The 21,555-nt window shown below is 40.4% G+C and overlaps 1 protein-coding gene across 1 annotated transcript in view; it reads right to left on the bottom strand.

Moving 5' to 3' along the window:
- Nucleotides 1–325: 325 nt before the first annotated feature.
- The window catches only part of LOC143315756 (muscarinic acetylcholine receptor M4-like), a 31,261-nt gene continuing 10,031 nt past the window's right edge, over nt 326–21,555 (bottom strand). Inside the window, exons 2-7 of the mRNA XM_076723130.1 lie at nt 11,578–12,176; nt 9,319–9,473; nt 8,611–8,812; nt 8,231–8,314; nt 4,432–4,701; nt 326–2,451 (exon numbers count right to left, since the gene is read on the bottom strand). Coding sequence (XP_076579245.1) covers nt 2,206–2,451; nt 4,432–4,701; nt 8,231–8,314; nt 8,611–8,812; nt 9,319–9,473; nt 11,578–12,176 — 1,556 coding nt within the window. The 3' untranslated portion in view covers nt 326–2,205. The remainder of the gene's footprint in view (nt 2,452–4,431; nt 4,702–8,230; nt 8,315–8,610; nt 8,813–9,318; nt 9,474–11,577; nt 12,177–21,555) is intronic.

Consider the following 21,555-nt stretch of genomic DNA (forward strand, 5'->3'; position numbering starts at 1 on the left):
GGTTTTCCACAGATCCAGTGTTTTGGACCCGGCCTGAATCTGGAAACGTGAACCAAACCTGAATATATTGAGAAAATAAATAGTCTCAATCCAGTAGAACTAAGAAAGCTTCATTATCATCACACATTAAATATTATTCATTGCATTGTCACAATTTAGTCATTAGATAAAAACATATACTGCATTTTAGCCCTTGACAATCTTCATCAGGTGGTATGAATGTATGGTTGTATGTAGTTTTCGCTGAGCTCTGTCAACCATATCACATAGTCAAAAGTTGATATTGGTTTTTTATTTTTATGCCATTGATATTTTTTTTTTTACTTTTTTGCCATGCTTGCTTTACTTTACACTTGACTAAATCTGTTTTTGTAGCTCAGTAGTCTCCCACTTTATATAAAGGTCAATACTGCTAAATTGGTTGGTTAAAGTGGTTTCAGCCACTTGGGGTACAGATAAGTACAGATAAGACTGTGCTAACATCACATAGTACTTTTCAAACTGCTCAGTGTCCTTACAAGCTTGAAAGAGACAGTACAAATAACCTGTGACCACACACTGATACACTGATATAACTAAAGATAGTATAGGTATATACTAATTCACTTCCTTGGTCCTCTCAACTGCAATGACTGTCTATTACAATTCACGACTAACTAGTGAGCCAGAGGGTTAAGCAACCGGACTGAGGGATGGCTGCTAACTTTAGCTGCAATCAGCCAACTATCTTGCAAAGCAAACTATGGCTATATTTCTCAAATGGCATGGATGACTAATTGAATTTGCGCATGTTTGAAAAGGGATTGATGCTCTACCAACCACTTCAGCAACACACCATTGTTTATTTCCTGCAGATTTCTCTTCTCTTTTGAAGGAGCCCTTCTTTAAATTCTGTCATCCATTTCTCTTCTCCAGCTCCTCCAGCGTTCTGTCACTCATCTTTCAACAATATTTCCTTTCTCCCATCCTGTCACTCCCTTTCTTGCAGGAGTTTACCCCGTCCACATCGATCCCACCTTGAGTCTTGACCTCCCCTCTCATCTTGTACCTATATTTTTATACTGGCCAGGAGCAGGTTCTTGAGCGTTGTGTCATACAGGGCTGGCTTGATAATGGAGTTGACATAACACAGCCAATAGCCAACGAAATATCAGGACTGGCAGAAGGTTTAGATCAAGACCAGAACATACTGTGCCAATGTGATGATGAAAACAAGAAGGATGGCAAAGACACCTAAATTCAGTGTCTGGCTTCACAATGCTTTCTTAGCTACTGTTAATACATTAGGGGATGCAAGAGTATTATTAGTGTGCCCACATGCATTTTGTGACCTAGGATTGTCAGGAAACTGTCATTTGTGTTGGGGTAATTTTGAATAACCATAGTCACGCTGATTTATGACCTCTTCTCTTGGATTGCATTGTATGTCCATATGTTGTGTTGGTATCTGCCAACCTTTGAAGAATCATTTTACTAACCCACCATCTGTTAGTGACATCTAGAACCAGTAGCCTTCCACATGAGTATTTAGAGCAGCGATAAGAAAATGCATGCCTTGTGTCCAATTAGAATGGGGAATTCTGCCTTGTCAGCTCTACTCTGACAACAGATAGAAACACTTTTTTTTTCCTTCCCTAAAAGTTGTTATAGTAACATTGTCAGTCAGCACTCGTCATTTATTTCTGTCCATCTATCCTCTTCTTTAAATTACAGTCCATATGTTTGTCAACCCTTTTGCACAGCCCCTCCCATCCATCCCTCCATCCATCCAGCAAGACCATTTGCTCAGCCATGCACGCTGCAGTCCCTCAGTTATAGACTCTAATTGGTACTGTCATTCAAATGTATCACTCCACCAATCTGTACCCCCTTCCTCTATATTTTCTACTTTTTTTTTTTTTTTTAGCCGACATCAATCCCTGTTCCACCATTGCAGTTATTTCGCTTGTTTTTGTGAAAACCATGTTTCTGCTCATTGTGTGATTTCTTCCATCTTCGGGGGAAGCTGGGCAGGTTAAAGAATCTCTGCTTTACAGTCACATTTCGCTCTGGGTCTGTATGTACCAATAGGGATGACTGACAGCTCCTTCAGCTCTCTGTGACTCACCTTTCAACAATATTTCCTCTCTTCCCTCCTCTGTCCCCCATTCTTGCAGCGGTTTACCCCTTACCCATCCATCCCACCCTCAGTCCTCTCCTTCCATCTCATCTTGTACCTATGTTTTTATACTGGCACAGCAACAGGTTCTTGAATGTCTTTTTAAATGTGGCATTACACAGTGCGTAACAAGCTGGGTTGATAGTAGAGTTGACATAACACAGCCAGTAGCCTATAGCCCACACAGTGTCAGGGACACAGGACTGGCAGAAGGTTGAGATCAACACCATGACGTTATATGGTGTCCATGTTAAGATGAAAGCCAGCAGGATGGCAAAGATAGTCTTGGTCACCTACAGGGAATGGGAAGAAAAGAGAGAGGAAGAGTGAAATGAACAAGAGAGCCACTAGACTTTCATTCATTTCTCTGTGGTATGAAAATCAATTTGCTGAGAATTAAAGCTTGTTGGGGATACTTAATCCAACAGCATGAGCATTGTGTCTGCTATTCTGCAGTCAAAGGTATGCTGTTGTTGCACACTGTAGCTGTAAGTGCATACTGATTCGAAATGTAGCCGCTTCTTTAGGAAACAATGACAAAAACAAGAAGTCATTCTGAAAAACTGATTATCAAAAGTACTTACCCAGGTTTCAGACCTCTGCAGTTTCATTATTAAACTGATCTAAAATAAACTGAAATACTAGCAATGAAACGACACATTTTGCTACTCTAGAACATTGACATAGAAGCACAGAAGAAGCCTTGTTTCCCAAAAGTGACTGAGATCATGGCGCATTGATTTTACAAACCTTCTTAAGCTTAAAGGTACTTTCAGTGAGTGGTTGCTGGCATGGCTGCTGCCACACGACATCTTTGTTCTGTATTATGAATGGGCGATGGCACGGTGCAACGCCACCTAACAGCCTGTACACCACAGCCTGCTGCTATCCAGCTTGTGCTATAACCTCATTATGCAGATGTGGAGAGCAGGCTTCAGGCTACAATAGACAAAACAGTTTACAATATAATATGATTAATATAACAAGTTTTGCAAACTAATATCTGACATGCTGTTCACTGTCCAAGACCAGATAATCAGACTTAGAAGCTGATGTTGCTTCAAGGCCATCTCCCTTCAATGGTCTGTCTGTTCTCTTCTGGTTAAAAGGTGTATTGTTCAGGTCAGCAGAATCAGCTCCTGTATCTTCTCCCTCTCTGTGGTTGCTGTGGTTGCCATAGCCACACATTGAGCGCTGACAGCAAGTTAAGCTGCGAGCAGTCAGGAGAGTGGCACCTATACAAATTGTAAAGTGCTTTGTCTATTAAGGTTGAAAAGTGTTACATTTTTGTGGTCCACGGGACAAAGTTGAGGCAGGTTGTGCTTTTTGGATTGACATAACAGCACTTTTGTTTTTTTCGTTAATGGCTCTGTGTTATCATCACCACTGGTCTGATCCAGGGGGCTAGATGAAGGGATGGAGGGCGCTGGGTTTTGTTTTTTTTTTTTATTCAGTGTTACGGTCTTAACACTGTGTTTGGACAGACGGTGAGGTGAGGTCAGTTTTTGGTGACTGTATATAATGTCAGGAGAGATGCGAGAGGGTACACATTTCTCTCCAGAGTCACCCACCGACGGGTTCTATCAACTTGCTTCATAAATGTACTGACAAGCGAAAAGGGAGGGAGACAGGAGGGAAACATCAGAAAGACCTGTAGCCCCTGCTGAGTTCTGAAATCAGTCTGAGCTGCACAGACACACACATGTTGTGTTTTTATCACTTGTGGGGACATTACATAGACTTCCATTCATTTCCTGGAGCCTTACCCTAACCCTAGCCCTAACCATAACCACTAATTGCCTATTTGCCTAATTCAATTTCTATCTGAACACACCTTCAAAGCTTCTATAGAAACCTGCAAGAGGAATACCAGACTATATTTCAGTTAATCATTTTTGTTCATTTAATTGAATCTTTAAGTCATGTAAAATTAGTGGTGGCGTGTTGAAAACAGGCCTAAGATAAAATAAACACATGATAAACTTATTAACAAACTATGAATTTGCAACAGCCTGGCTATCTACTGTATATTAACTGATTGATTTACATCTGACAGTTTCTGTCACCATTGTCCTCCTGAATGATGGAGAAAGGTTGAGGCTACTAGTTTTTGTTTACTTTTTAGCATTATCAAAAAAGAGGATCTTTGGCTATCTGTTTAAAATAATTTATCACCTACTCTTTAGACTGTGCTTTTTTATATATTTAATGGACACTGTAAAGGGACATTGTTTATTTATGCCTCATGTTTGTGTAGTGTTAAATGGACATACTTTCTTTTCTCTGGCAGCCATCTGTCTTTTCCTCTTCACTTGGCTTCGAGCAATGCTTGCAAACTTTCGTGCCACAGTCCTGGGACGACTGATTGGGATTGAATGTCTCTCTGCTCCCTCTACAGGAGGGACAATCTCTATAGCTGTGATGCACTCGTCACCAGTCTGCTTTGTCACAATCTTTATCTTGGACCACTTGGAAGCGGAGTTGGTCTTGGGCTCAGCAGGATTGGCTGTTGCTGTGGCAACTGGGTTGTGATTTGCTGCAGCCTGTAACAAACCAAAGAGATTTTTTAAGGAACTTTTATAGCCACTGTGACCTGTCACGGGGTTCACCTTCAGTGCATGACATCGGACAAATCTGGAATTAAAACTCATTGATTACAGTCATTGTGTACCAAAACAAAAGTGCCAGAATGCCCATCTAGAAAGTGTCTAGTATGATTTTTTTTTTTTTTGCTGTTACATTTTCTGAAATGGGTATGTTCCCTGTTCATTGTGAGTACATTGTATGTGACAGTTAACAGAAAATGGAAAATGAAAGAAGAAACAAACAACAACAATAAATGACTCAAAGCAAAAAATCCATGTGCATAAGGAACTATCTAGAAATTAAAACGAAAATGCAAATACCTTCCAACACATTTTTGGTTGTTCGCATATTCTTGTCATTTTAGATAGATAGAGATTTGCCAGGATTTAATGAGCTTCATTTATGATAAAATGTAATCATTACAGAAAAAATTCCCTCCTGCCCTAAACTGGAGGGACTGGAACACTAACAGGCTACCCCCATAACATGCTAAAGACTTTCCAGCTGATCCAGAACACTGTAGCATGTGTCCTGACAAAAAAATAGGAAAAAATATCATACTGCTCCTGAGTTATTCTCTCTGCACTGGCTCCCTGTAAAATTTAAAATCTTTTCCTTAGATGCAGAGCCATCAAAGGTCAAGCACCATCAGATCTTGAACAGCTCATAACCCCCTATTACCCCACATGAACACTGAATTCCCATATTGCTGGCTCCTAAAATCTCCAACAGCAGAACCAGAACCATCAGGCATCAAACTCTTCTCACCATGTTCCAGTCCTGGTCTGGAGGACAGACACTCTCTCTGTGTTTAAGATTAGGTTTAAAGTTTCCTCTTTGACAAAGCTTATAGTTAGGGATAAGCCCATAGTCATGCTGTTATGGGCTTAGACTGCCAGGAGACTTTCCATGAAACATCAAGCTCCTCTCTCCTCCGTTCTCACTGTGTGCATTCATGTCCCATTAATGAATGTTATTAACTTAGCTTCCTCCCCAGAGCCTTTGTGCTTTCTCATCTTGCAGGTTCCTATGGATCATGGCTGTGTCTGGATTGCGGATCATGGTTGTGCCTATTGCCATGGCCCTGCTTGATGCCCAACGCAACTGTCATAATTATTAGTCATATTTCTACTACTACTATATACATTGCATTCGGAAAGTATTCACACCCCTTCACTTTCCCAACATTTTGTTATGTTACAGCCTTTTTCCAAAATGGATTAAATTCCTTTTTTGTCTCATCAGTCTACACACAATACCCCATAATGACAAAGTGAAAAAGGATTTTTAGAAATTTCTGCAAATGTATTAAAAATAAAAAACTGCAATTCGCAAGTATTCACACCCTTTACTCAGTACTTTGTTGAGGCACCCTTGGCAGCGATTACAGCCTCAAGTCTTCTTGGGTATGACACTACAAGTTTGGCACACCTGTATTCCGAGTGTTTCTCCCATTCTTCTCTGCAGATCCTCTCAAGCTCTGTCAGTTTAGATGGGCAGTGTCACTGCACAGCTCTTTTCAGGTCTTTCCAGAGATTCTGAATCGAATTCAAGTCTGGGCTCTGGCTGGGTCACTCAAGGACATTCACAGAGTTATCCCAAAGCCACTCCTTCATTGTCTTGGCTGTGCGCTTAGGGTCGTTCTCCTGTTGGAAGGTAAACCTTCCCCCCAGTCTGAGATCGATGAGCACTCTGGAGCAGGTTTTCATCAAGAATCTCTCTGTACTTTGCTCCCTTCAACATTCCCCCAATCCTGACTAGTCTCCCAGTTCCTGCCACTGAAAATCATCCCCACAGCATGATGTTGCCACCACAATGCTTCACTGAGGGAAGGTAGCCAGGTGATGAGAGGTGCCTGGTTTCCTCCAGGTGTGACGCTTGGCATTCAGACCAAAGAATTCAATCTTGGTTTCATCAGACCAGAGAATCTTCTCAAAAGTTTCTCATAGTCTGAGAGTCCTTTAGGTGCCTTTTGGCAAACTCCAAGCGGGCTGTCATGTGCCTTTTACGGAGTAGAGGCTTCCGCCTGGTCACTCTACCATAAAGGCCTGATTGGTGGAGTGCTGCAGAGATGGTTGTCCTTCTGGTAGGTTCTCCTATCTCCACAGAGGAACACTGGAGCTCTGGAAATCAGAATTTGTGAGTGTGTGTGGGTGCTTGGTGAATGCAGGCTCACTGACTTTGGTGTAAATTTGTCCTGGAGGTAGCCTAAATTTAGTTATATTGTGTGGAACTGTTGGTGTAACTCTGAAGTTCTAAAAGGGAAAAAGAAAGAAGTGCCATTTCAAGAGGACTGAATATTATTTACTTTTATTCATTTCAAAATTAGCAAAAAGTAAATAATAGACATATATTAGTACTAAATTGATCCCTTTGTGATGTTCGGTTATTCCTAAGTAATTTTCCAGTAAGCAACACCTAAATGAGGAAGTCACGTAGGCTGTAACTAGTGGGTTATACCAAACCATGGGAGGGGCCAAAACCTTAGTGGAAAATCACCAAGAAGGACATGCACCAGAGGATGCAGGGTAGGTGCCCAGATGTAGGTAATTAGTCTAATAAGTGTCTCCTTGTCATCAGCTCAGTTGTAGGACTGAGAATCGGACGCTTTAGATGGAGAGGCGGTCCAGTACTTCCTGTACAGGGGTGACTTGGGATGTTAACAACATGCATACTGAACGTGTATATTTTGCACTGAATTGTAATTAAAAACTGGAATTACTTTAGTTTCATTATGTGCACTCAACGCAAAAATGGCAAAATAAAACAAAAAAATCATCAAAACAGAATAAACGCATATTGTAGCATTTCTGATTGAGAGCTAAATTTTCGTAAAAGTTTTTAAATGACTGAAAATGGAGATCATGTAAAAGTGGCATTAGCTATTAGCAGTTCCTGTTTGCACTGTACTCATAGATGTATCCACAAGTATTGCTAGATTACTTTGATGCTGAAGAAAACTTAAAATGTTTCTTTGAAAGGTTCTGACAGTTGGCTGAAATATTTTTTATGTGAGTTACACAATGAGAATTTTTGTCACACATCTGAGAATTATGAAGATAATTTGTGCAGCAGTTGAATGCATTTTGACTACAGATCCTAATGCAATCACTGGTTTATTTGAAGGTATTTGTTGTGTCATATACATTTGACTTGAGATTCGACAAAGAAATTCTTTTTGTTCTCTTGTACAAACCTGTTATCCTGATACCTGTTGCCTTTGGTTTTCCCAAGATCAAGAAAGAGGCATTTTATGAATACTGTTAGAAGAAAGTGACTTGTTTATCCCGAGAAAACGAGATAAATGACTAACAATCTTGAGACAGCAGGTTTAAAATGATAATAATTGAAACCTTGGCAGCTCTCTTCTGTGCATATGTGGTGTTCATAAGCCTTACAAGGAAAGTTGGCAAATGTCCATATTATTTTTGATGTGGGGAATTTTCCAAACCCCAGGAAATAAAGCAAACTCACATATATACCAACCTCAGATATCAGCTTGTTGGTGTTGTCCTTTGGTTCTGTGGGTGGAATAAAAGCTGTGGACGAATCATTGGAGCTCTCTTTTTCCTTGATAGATAGACAGATAGATAGATTTAGACAACACCACAATAATACACTAACAAACTATGAATTTTTGTATATAGCTACAGCTACCACACAGTAAAGACATGAAGCTGACGCACTGCTGAGCAAAGTCTGGTGGGTATACATAAACAGTGATGTCAATGTGGCTCGGGAGGTAGTGCAGTTGTCCACTGGCTGAAACTGAAATTGCTTCCGATGCTGTACCATCGGTGTGATCGTCAGACTAGAAAGACGCCACATAAATACAGTCCATTTACCATTTACTGGTGTATGAGTACCTGTGTAAGTCCTGGACTGGGCTGTGAAAGAGGCTGTGGCTGAACTGGCTTTGGTTCCTCCGCTCTGCCATTCTTTACAGCCTCCAGTGCAGTGGTAGTTGAGTCCAGACTGAGTTTGGGAGTAGAACGGGGACTGGCCTGAGGACTGGCCTCATTGTTATTGTTCTGCTTTAACAGGTGACTCTTCATCAAGCTGGGCGTCCTGAAAAAAAAAAAATTACTAGAATGGCAATTGCTTTTTTCACAGAGTACATGTGATTTAAATTTATATTTGATATTTAAAAATGAAATGGGCACATTACACAAATCACAAATGGTTATCAGTTAATTAATTGCTTGTGATTCTGTGTGCAGCAAATTGTGTTTTTTGATTAATTGATGTAGCCTGGGTGGCATGCATCTGTAGCCTCTTTAAAACTGACTGACCCGCTTGTTAACTATTTTCCCATGATCGTGACAAACTGCAGATTTACAAAATGCAGGAAAATACTCAGGTCACTTGTGCATTATTAGCAGTTAGTAAGAGAGTGATGGTTGAACCTGAATCCAGGAAAGACCACTCAACTCTATACTAATCAGGTTCACATATTTTATAATATATAATATCAGAATATTTTTATTATAATAGCATTGTGCTTTATCAAGTTTTGTTTCTTTCAGTCATCTGTGACCTCTTTATCATTTATTTGATTCCACTGATGCTCTTACTTTATTCCCTTCTTCTCTTTCTTCTCAGGCTTTTGTTTGGAGACCCTGCTCCTGGAGGCTAGGGAGATGTGGATGTACAGGATTGTCATAATAATGACAGGAAGATAGAATGCTGCTATAGCTGTCCCAAACGTCACCACGGGGTTAGAAAGGAACTGCAAAAAGAAAGAAAGAAAGAAAGAAACCCTGTCTGTCACCTACACTTGTACAGTTTAAAACAATCAAATAAAACCCTGAAATCAATCGTTTAGTTTTTATTGATACTGTGTTGCTTAAACTGGTTTTATTTAGTGGTGGTGTTGTACTGCACTGCTTTACATTGTAATACTTTCTCTGCATTAATACACATGCATCACATGTGTGATGTCATGCATGGTGCACACATCAAATGTGGGGATTGGATGGACCACTGATTGAGTGTAACGTGACCAATGGGGGTAGCCGAGCTAGCATGGCCGCTAGTGAGCTAATCTGATAGTATTTTTAATCTCTGCTAACTACTTTTGGCTGTGCAGGCTGTTAGTACAATGGTATATGATGGTATTTCCATTTTCAGGTTCACCTCTTCATTGTTCATAAGTAGGCAAGCTGGCTTGTAGCAAGGCAACCAAAATATAGCTTCAAGACAGAGAGCAAAATACCACCAAAACCCCATCAGGCCTTGCAAATCACACCTAAGTGTCAGACTTGTCTTTAATCCAAATCCTGGTTTCCTATTGGACAAAATCCACTGGGACTCAGGGGAATCCCCTGATGACATCAAGGTTATAACAACCAGCGCTCTCTGCCTCACCTCGCCTCTTCGCTGCTACGTGAGTCGCTACAGGAGGTGCACAGGTCCTAATTAAATGTTTGTATTTTATGTAACGCAGACAACTGTCCTTTAACTCGATGGAGGAGTAACAGACTGTCCTTGATCACTGAACACATTTTGTTCCTGATGATGATTTGTTCCGACGATTTTAATCATTTTAATGATTAATTGTTTTCTTCAAGAAAGAGAAGGATAACTAATCACTGCACTCTTTCAACTACATCAAATCTCTGCTGTTTCCTCCACTGCCTACGAGGACCAGGCTGCCATTAAAGGCCCCATCACAGCTGAGCTTGAAGAAACGCTGGATGCACTGGATGGACTGAAACACACATTAATCACTCCCAAAGCAGTCTCAAGTAAAAGGCTTTTGTGTGGGTAGCGACAGTAAATGCTAGCATATTAATGTAAGCTTCATCACCGTATAAACCAAACTGTGCTGTGAAATCAACAGACAGCTCGAGTTTTAGATACCTCAATCACTGTATTTGATGATTGTGTCCGTGTGCTCAGCATGTTATATTGATTATGCTCCGCAACATCTGGCTTTGTTTTGTCATGTGGTAGTTTATTCCACTGTGGTAAAGCTGGTAAGCTACACTTTATCCGTTAAAAGAACAGAGCCGCAGTTGGCAGACTCTGAGCTGACTGTTTTTGTGTGTTATCTTTCTCGCTCTTTCACTGACACACACACGCACACATTCACACATCTTTGCAGGCATTCACACACACACACACACACACCTTAAATGTCCAAATATTGAGCTCATAGACGTGTAAATCCTCCATTGTGCTTGTCTTAACTTTTTCAAGCCTCGCAGTCTTGAAACTCCTGTGACGTAGCCACTGACGCGGCCACGTCCATCATCTTCTCTCTCCTCCCTCACCCCAAACACGGCATCTCTCTCTGTCTCTCTCTCACTAACACACACTTGCCGCTTGCTTGCTGCCCTTTTATGCTTGCTGGTGCTTACTTGTAGCTTACTTGTATAGCTGCTTGTGAGTTGTGTAGTTGGACAAGGATATTGATTGATTTATTAATTGGAGGAATATTGATTGTTGATCAGTATTTCTGATAAGTGCTATTGTACATCTCAAGAACACTTTTCTATGAATATCTGTGCAATTTAATCGTTTTAATCGTTAACATCTTAAGTGAAAAGCCCTTTTTGAGACTCTATCCACTGTTTGGTTCTTGGTAACTGATCTCATGGTGGTGCCCTGTTATTATTAATTCATATAGCTAAAATTATTGACATTAAGGCAGTTATTGGTATCAATAACTATCCTTAACATCTCCTATATTTCTCGACCAAACTCGCTCCTGCCAAAACAAAACATTTTTAAAAGCTTGGCAGACAGTAAATGTACATGTAATGTATATTTTATTTCCTTTTCCCCTGCTCTGTGTGTATAAATGACCACAAAAGGTTTATGTGCTGTACCTGAATATAACACTCTCTGGGTGGCACTGTTCGCTGTCCAACGATGAACTGCCAGAACAAGATGGCAGGAGCCCACAAGATGAACGACATGATCCATGCTGCCGCAATCATCAACCCTGCCATCTTTGTTGTCCTTCTTGTTGGATATGTTAGGGGTTTAGTCACGCAGAAATAGCGATCGAAGCTGATGATCAATAAATTCATCACTGAGGCGTTTGAGACAACATAATCTAAAGCTAGCCACAAGTCACAGACCACTGGCCCAAGTGGCCAGTAGCCAACAATTATGTAGACTGTGTACAAATTCATGCTGAAAACACCAATGATCAAGTCAGCACAAGCTAATGAAAATAAGAAATAGTTATTGACGGTTTGTAGGTGGCGGTTTACTTTGATGGACAGCATGACTAAAATATTTCCTGTGACAGTCACAAAGCTCAGAGATCCTGTCACCAAGGCGATAAAAAACATCTCCAGAGCTTTATATGGACTTGCCGTCCCCACTCCATCATCCACAGGAGAGCAGGACGTTGAATCATTGGTGGACATGTTGCATGAGGTGTTGGAGAACATGTCGGCTGTTTGGTCGACAGATGACCCTGAAGGAAGAAAGAGAGAGGTAATATAAACAAACCAAATGTTGGGCGCACAATGACAGTAATCATAATTATCACAGTGGCTGATGTCCCGCAACGGTTCTTGACTTCTTCTACGGTAAGAGGCAAGAAGTTAAAATGATATGCTGATGACACTATGGCATTTTGATCAGCAGGAAATCAACATATCAGCTGAAGGAGTCTAATCTTGTGAGCTCGTGCTGATCATAATAACCTTCAGATTTACATTAGGAAAAATAAAGAGATGACATTAGACTTTAGGAAGTCGAGGCTGGAAAACTACTTGAAATTGCTAGGGAACCTGTTGGAATGTGAAATGCTTACATTTCTTGGCACTATAATTTCTGCTAACCTCAAGTGGTAAAGCAATGTTTATAAAATTTGGCTGGCTCATTAGAGATTCTATTTTCTTAAGAAGCTCAAAAATCTGGGGTTTGAAAATTGACATCGGTTATGGAAAATTTGTAAACTTTACAGTTTGGTTTAGTAACATGGTTACTCCTGAAAAGAATGCAATATAGCCTGTGAGCTAATTTGGGAACTCGACATAATCAACATATATTCAACACACCCTTAATAGCAGTGTACATCTGTTCTCTGCTCTCATTGTTCACTGGAAACCTCTGCTCCTGCTGTTCATTTAGCATTTCAAAAGCCCCATTTCCCCCCTGCATCCACCTGTAGGATCTCAGTCTATGTCCCCCTGGGGAGCATGTATGTCAGTCTCTGTGCTTGACTGACAGGAGCTAGGGGAACAGGAGACAAAGTAAATAAGCTTGCACTGTAGCTAACAAGCCACGGGCAGACAGCGTGTTGTTAGCAGTGATATTGAAGCATAAGTACAACAGCAGCATCTAGAAGGATGTTATATTTGCAGGGCAATTTGTATGCTGTTCTACGTGCAGCAGCTGAGCAGCTAATTAGCTATCAAGGCTAGAGACAGACCAAAACTGTTCCCCAGTGAATGTTTGATTTGTGGTTTGTTAATCATGGCAAAGCCAGGCATGACCAGGTGTCACCACAGCCACCACAGGTAAAAGTCTGTCTTACCACCATGCACAGGACCATATTTCATTTAATGTGGTCCAATATGTTTGGATACAACATATTGCGACCACTGCAAATGGTGATAGCAACCAACGAATAGCCTTTTCCTCACCCTTCCAAGCATGTGGGATATCCTATGGTGGCTGCTAAAAACGTTGACCCTAATATTGCTTTGCCAAGGATGCTAGATGAAAGTATTATGTGTCTGTGTGGCCCATTGTTGATACGATTGAAAAACCTTATGTACAGCTAGTATTAACATGTGATCTGTATCTGGATACATTATCTGGGAAGTTACATCCAATCCAAAGGTCTTCGCAAACATCTGATTCTAAAATGTGTTCTTATTTCAATTCTGCTTCATTGTTTGCTGATCCTAATATTGTATGTAAATTATTTGGCTGGTGGACTGCTCAACAAATGCCAAAGCAATGCCATGAACGGACATCCTTCATTTCTAAATCTCTTCTTGCGAGGGTGTTACGATCCTGAAAACCTGTCTGGTTGTCTGTCTGTTTCCCCTGTCTGTCTAGCTGGGTGTGTTCCTACACCCAGCCGGCTCTGCCTCCTCAGCAGCGCACCTGGCGAGCATGAGCCTGATTAAGGCCCAGGATAAAAGGAAGAGCTTCTTTGTTACCTGTTGCCAGATTGTCCTGAATCCTTGGCGGTTTCCTTGTTTGTTCCAGTGTGAGTACTAGTTCTTTGATACTCTGTCCTTGTGTGCTCTCTTTGTTAATGTTGGATTTTGTATGAACTACCATTTAGTCTGCTTTATGTTTCACTGCCTTCCTGCCTCGTCATTGTTGTTCTTTGCCTCAAACCTGTTTCATCAGAGCTCCCTTAGTTATTGCTCCACTCTACTTTTTGAGAAAATTGACTACAAAGACAAGGCTGAGGGACAGCTGTCTCAGTATTGAAGGTCTATTGATTATATTAAATTGTGTAGCTCTGTCGCTTACAAAATCATGTTGTTTCTTTAACTGTGCACAAAACAATCATCCAAAAATGGTTCCCAGGGTTTCAATTTCATGGTGGAATTGGTGGATTCACTATATTGAGTTTTCCATCACATTTTCTGGTTTCCTCCAGTGGAGCAAGTGCCAGGAAATATCAGCCAAATATCAGATTTAGGTAGATCTGGAAGAAATTATTGTTTTTCATCCCATCCACTCTCTATACCCACTTATGTTTTGCAATATCACAGGAGGGCTGCTCACATTGGGCATGATGCTGGGTTCAGCCGGATTGGTCTCCAGTCTATAGCAGACCATTCACACTAAAATTGAAGTAAAATATTTGTGCTGTGGGAGTAAATCAAGAATGCTAAAGAAAACCACACATATATGTGAAGAAAAAGTCAGTCAGATCTGGATCAAAACCCAGAAGTGGACGTGGTAGAAAAATCGGAAATGGGTGGGGCTTAAATCGGTACATTATTTTAAGTCTGACAATAAAAATATTAAATATAGGCTACTTTGTGTGTTCAGCTATGTGTGTGTATGTGTTTAAGTGGTCTGTAAGTCTTTATTTTTTAATGATCTGTGTGAACTTGGTGATTCATGCAAACATCCAGTGATGGCAAACAGGGAAATAATGTCAGCCTTGTTCACTGTATTCTTCTCAAAAGCACCGCGTTCAGTACGAGCAAAGTTTTCCAACAGACTTTATATCACCAGCCAAACTAAGAGCAAGCAGACAGTAAAAAAAAAACAAAAAAAACAACTGGAGTGGAGGCTCTGTCTTGTCAAATGCACCGCGTACGTTACGAAACAAGTCGTGAGAACAGAGCAGAGCGTGAAGACAGTCAGTTACCCAATGAGGATTTTCCTTCAGCACGAGCACGGATAGTGACGAGTTTTACTCGTATCATGCTCGTACTCGTCAAAAATGCTTTATCCGATTCTTGAAGGAAAATAAGCCCTCTGTGTTGTGAAATGCACTTTAAAATACAAGATGTCTTTCTCTACAGTACTGAAATATCAGGAAGACCAAGACATCCACTAAATTAACAGGGGACTGTTAGATCTACAAACAAGTCTACCACCCTAAATGACCTAGCAGGTTGTAGGTCATTGCCTCCCACAATAATCCAGCTGAATGTTTTCTTAGCTGCCACCTCTTTAATCAGAGAGGTGACTTTGGGGTAAAATTGAGCAACAAAAATTTACTTGGTTAAGGTTAAAGATTGTGGTCATGTTGAAAAGAAACCAACATGTTTTGTTATATGTATGTATGTTTGTTTGAAGGACATATTTAACAAATACGTTAAGCATGAGATCTCCATTGTGAAAGACGTTTCTGAGTTATTGATTCTAGACCAGTTTTTGAGGATTGTGAGCCCAGAGCTGCAGGTCTGGATCTGTGAATGTGGCCCAAAGTCTGGCTCAGGGTAGACCTCATTCCAGTGCCAGACAGTTCTCTTCCAGTAAACTGAACACCAGTAGAAAGTCTTTCTCCAGCTCTAGGCAAGAGACACACTGTCATCAGTGTAATGAGAACGGTCACACTCAGTACTCATGTCCTGTGACAAGACAGAGTAAGCCGTCTCTTATGTTCAGTTCTCAGACCCTCTCACCGAGTGTCTGTACAGGAGGAAGTGCACACTGTGCCAGCATTGGTGAAGCATGAGGAGTCTCTGTCAGCAGCTTTCAGTCAATTGTTGTGTTTAGCATTGTTCCTAGAGAACTGTGGAATTAAATCACTTCCAACATTAGCTGTGTTCATGGTGATGAGAAAGTGAGGTTTATCTTACTGTAGGTCATCAGACTTACCTCCTGCCAGTAGCATTAGTGCTCAGACTAACATTATCCAGTTATTCTCGGTAATGATGTCCCCACACTGCTAGATTTAATACAGCAGGCCAGAGCTAATAACCAGGTCATTGGTGGAGGACAAGTAGCGGGCACTGTTGAGGCACCAGGTCACGAGGTTGAGCTGCAGCAGCTAGATTCTCAGTCATTCTCAGTCAGTCTGCTGATTTGGAGGCAGGTTCAGTCAAGCAGCCAAAGTCCAGAGCTCAGAGAAGGAGGGAAAAAGTTTTGGCTACAGCCAGCGAATATGGTGAGGAAGCAATGAAGCCCAGCACAACCCTTATATTTTGGTGGAGATGGAGGGTGAGAAGCAAGGCAGAGCAGACTGTTGATGCCAGCTATGTGATTCAGAGCGATATTCTCTACCAGCGCCAGGGTAAGGTTGAAGCCTTAGTTTTGCATGGAGCTACATCATTCCATTCCCCAGGCAAGCAACCTAGTATTCCAGAAAACCCTTCATAGGATTGCCAGAAGGTTTGTTTAGAACGGCTTGTACACCCATGTCAAGGATTTTTGTGCTTCAAGTCAGCTAACTTCAACTAGGTGAGCAGCCCATGCCGAGCTTCAGCCATTGCCTTTCACTGACACAGCATTTGACAGGATAAGCATGGATGTAGTGGGACCCATTGAAAGTAGCTCTTCAGGCAATCGGCATATCAGATAAGATAAGATAAAATAGGACACCAGGGAAATTTAGTCGTGTGATTATGTGACTCGTAAGCCAGATGCCAATATTGCACATTGTTCATATACTGTATATATAAAAACATTCATAAAGCCATTTCATATTCTGCATGGCTACAGAGATCAAATGTGTGCAAGAGGTGAAACTAAAGCAACAAGTATAATATTAATGATGCTCAGCACAGTTAATATGCATCAATGAGTTTGATTTATTTAAAGTAGAAAAGTAGAAATTCTGTCAAACATCTGTATGTTTTTATACCACCCCCACAAAATGCATTGTTATTTAAAATATTCCAAGCTAATACAGTTACATTTGACAACATGAGGATTTACATTCCTCATACTGTACTGTCTTTTATTTCATTTATGCATGCGTGCCACACCAAGTGCATACAAACACAATATACTGCAACATCAGAGCATATATATTGCATCACACACACATTTACACATGCAATTAAGAAGCTGACCAGCACATAACCATAAAACACATGGATGCTCGAGTGATTCACCCATACAAAGCTCTGCTAGTGTTAGTTCAACCATAACAAGGCATTGAGTGCGAGGAGCGAGGCCGTGTTTAAACATGAATGTAACATATCTGCAGTGTTTGAATCATGTATGTGCATCCTGCCTCTGTCAAGCAGGCCACACTGCTCTCTGACAATGATATATGCAGAGAACTGCAGCTACCTTTAAATCTTACTCTATTATAGAACAGCTTTATTGTGTCACAAACATAATAAAATAATCACTCCAGACAGAATTTTCCGAGTCACTTACAGTAATTTTCCAGAGAAAATTACTGCTTCGAATAATTAGATGAATTTTCAGTCTTAAGGGTCTCAGTACAAAAGACTGGCAAATTAATATTTAACTAAAAACCAGGAAGATACGCTCTAAATTCAGCTAGAATATTATAATGATATCATGTGAGATATATTGCAAGGTCACGGAGCTACATGATCAGAAAAAGGAATGGAAAAAAAATAAGATTAAGTAGGATTAGAATGAATGTGATACAAAATAAAACATGTTTACTATACAGTTAGTGTAATATTTATTACCATATGAATCTTTTTTTTAAATAATATATTGTATTCTGCATGTTTCAAATTTATGAATAACATCTTGATTGGTATTTCCACATTTAATATTTTTTCGAATGTGTGTTACTTCAAATCAGATTTTCACATACATAGACATTATTGTTGAATCAAAGAGCTAATGTTCTGTATGAATGTGCTAAAGGAACATGTTCCTCGAAGGCGCTCATGCTTTTGGTGAACAGTTAACTGAACATATCAGTTTGCAATTAATGAGTGTGAACATAAGCATTGTTAACTCTGCGTGATTGTACTGGCACAACAGTTATTAACATTAACTTTTGCACTGTGTTTGACTGCACCCAGCATGCCAGCATGGCTAATGCAACAGGCAATTCAGACACAGATTTGAGAATTATGAACAAATCAGTACAGATTCCAATGGAAAAAAAAGTCTCACATTTATATGCAAAATTCGGCAACAAATCTGAAGCAACATATCAAGTAGATTTCTAATATTTTGTCTGTGTAAAATGGCTCTTGCCAAAAATAAAAAGATAAAAAAGACATTCTAAATCTAGCTCAAGGACACACCCATGCACACAGAAGAATTGACTTAGATCTTCTATGAAATATACAACACAGGCAGATCAGATGCACATTACCACTGATTTCATCACCATCATCTCACACACTCATATATACAAGAACAGCATTCTAGCAACAAAGCTCTAGCCCGCACACGGTTGCAACATTTATACCTCTCTTGGGCATACAGACAAGTAGCAGACGGCACTCAAATTCATGTAAAATTTACATATTGAGTTATGCAACTGTAGATGTTTCCAACCTGTTTAATTCGTTTGGATTTGAAAAAAAAATAAATAAAAATTATCTCTAATAATGCTGCGTGACTTTCAAACTGGATGGCTAAAAATCACATGAACATTGTGACACATTAAAGGAATATGCACAATCTGAAGTCTTGACATCATGTAAGAGCTAGGTTGAGTAGGTTGAGTAGGTTGAGGTTGAGTATTGACTGGCTAACTGTATGTTACTGTTTGAGGCTGCAATTTGTCCTGTTGTGAACTTCGATTGGATGTTTTGAGGTGATTGGAATATTTACACCTCCCTAGGATCTCTCCAAGGAATGAAGAGGATAACAACAGCGTGACCTTCCTCTTATACCTAAATGCTGAAAGCAAAATACATGTCACTTTTTGAAAAGAAGGAGAAGAGAGAAGAACACAAAATGATCCTTACGGAAGGAAACTGTTCTAGCAGTTTTTCAGCAAATCAGTCCCCATGGAGCCCCTGTTGCTTTTTTGTTGAAGAGCGGACCAGAGTAAACCTTCACTAAACCACAAGTCCCATTGCACACCCCACAGCATCATTGTAATTATTGGCCCATTGTGGGTTTCTAAAAAAAAAAAAGCCTCTCAAGATCAGAAACAAAATATTATCCTACTAGCAAAAGAAAATAAAATATGAATTGATTTGACTCTGGTTTAACATTCCACTCAGTGTACTTGCATAGGAAAAAGACAAAGGACATACAAAAGACAACAAAACAATATGCATGCATATCTGTGAAGATTCTCAATCATCCAAGTCATCAAGTCATGGTAGTTCTAAGTGCTTTACAAAGGCAGCTGGACTTGCTTGAGGTTTTAGAGGACGTTTTGCCTCTCATCCAATAGGCTTCTTCAGTTCTCTTTAATCCTCTTGCAGGATTTTTCACACCTTGGGAGTCATTGAGTTCGCATGTGAGTCATTGACCCACCCAGCCATGATCTGAGTCGTTGATGTGAGGATCACATGAGTTACGGTGTGAATTTGCAATTAAGCTGCCAGGGGAGGCACAGGAGACTCGACGCTTCTCTGGTGTGGTCCCTCAGTAACCACAGAGTCACAGCTACTGATTGTATCACTCCACGAGGAGAACCCCTGGCCCAGGCTTGGAGCCAAACCAATGGTACGAATGACATCCGAAAGGAGCAGTTGGAGCTGTTGATAAGTGACTTTATGCACGTTCCTCTCACTGAAGGAATCGGTGAGGCACGTTCGTGAGTCTGGTCCCATCCTCTCCTGCAGCCGTGGAATTGAGTGTTTCAGCAGGCTGCTGTCTCTGTGCACCTGGCTGCCATCAGCCTGAACTGCCCACAGTGTCTCCCATATCGACAATTTCAATCTCTTCTGGGAATGCAGGCAGTTATTTAGAAGTAATGGAATACATCTGGCTGGGGGCAAAGCTACTTTCCATAAACATCTCCTCCTTGTTCAGCTGTGCGCTCCTTTCTCGGCCAGTCAAAACATCTCGTCTATGTGACTCCTTTGGACCAGTCCACCTGCTTTGCAGGTCAGTCAAATTGGTTCCTCATGACTCTCCTTTGCTCATGTGGAACCAGGACCCTCTAACAACTCTCATCCTCCTGCAGCTGACAGTTCTTTTTATTGTAGGTCGACTATTAGTTTTGGACCTGTGAACTTGTCTATTCTTCCAGTCCGTGTAACTAAAATACCTCATGGACAGTTTTTCAAAAATCAAAATTGGATAAAATTTCAGTTTACTACAGGATCTAGCGGAGTAAATTTAGCAGGTGCACACCTGATGCGCATGACCATTTTAGAAAAAAAAAAACAAAAAACAACAGAATGATTTCCTCTGTGACAACATTGTTTTTTTTTTGTTTTGTTTTGTTTTTTTTTTTGTTTTTTTAATGTCCTGTCTGGTTTTAGGGCCCAGTACAGTACGGAAAAGGCTCTAGTCACAGTTGTGAATTACCTCAGAATGAACACTGATGAAAAAAAAGCTGTCTGTGCTGGTCCTTTTAGATCTCAGTGCTGCATTTGATACTGTAGATCATAATATTCTGCTGGACAGCCTTGAGCACTTGGCCTCTCTGACAAAGTTATTAAATAGTTCAGGTCTTATCTAACTGGTCAACAGTTCTATGTGGCCATGGATAATCACTACTCCAATAACAATAACAATCTGACAAGTATCCTGCAGGGCTCCATCTTAGGTCCAGTTCTTTTAAGTCTCTATATGTTACCACCTGCCAATATTATTAGAAATCGGAACATTAATTTCCATAATTATGCAGACGATACCCACCTATATATGTCTGTAATCTCAAATGACTACAGTTCTATCAACAACTTGATTGGATGTATCTCAGACATCAGCTTGTAGATGAGTCAGAATGTCTTACAGCTAAAGTAAGACAAAACTGAGACCCTTGTTAGTGGCACAAAAGCTGAGACAGAGAGAAACAGTCTGAACACCTAAATCTACTTACACGAAACACCAAGGAACAGATTTTGAACATCACGTGAGAAACATGACTAAAATGTCATTCTATCAATTATGGAGTATTGCCAGAGTCAGGCCACTTCTCTCCCAGGCAGACACGGAAAAGTTAATATATGCTTTTATCTCCAGCAGGCTGGACTACTGTGATGCCCTTCTGTCTGGTGTGACTAAGAAAGCTTTTGTTCACTTACAGCTTCGTACAGAATACAGCAGCACGTTCTGACGAAAACCAGAGAGGGATTTCACATTACTCCAATCTCAAATCTTTACAGTGGTTACCTGTCTGTCACAGAATTCCTAATCATTATTATTATTATTATTATTATTAGCAGTAGTAGTAGTAGTATTAGCAGCAGCAGCAGCAGCAGCAAAACACCCACTTACTTCAATTATAGACTCTATTGTTATAATTAAAACTTCATTTTTTCAAGCCAAGGACACCCTAGCTGATA

This window comes from Chaetodon auriga, chromosome 23 (genome assembly GCF_051107435.1).
Source record: "Chaetodon auriga isolate fChaAug3 chromosome 23, fChaAug3.hap1, whole genome shotgun sequence".
NCBI classification, from domain to species: domain Eukaryota; kingdom Metazoa; phylum Chordata; class Actinopteri; order Chaetodontiformes; family Chaetodontidae; genus Chaetodon; species Chaetodon auriga.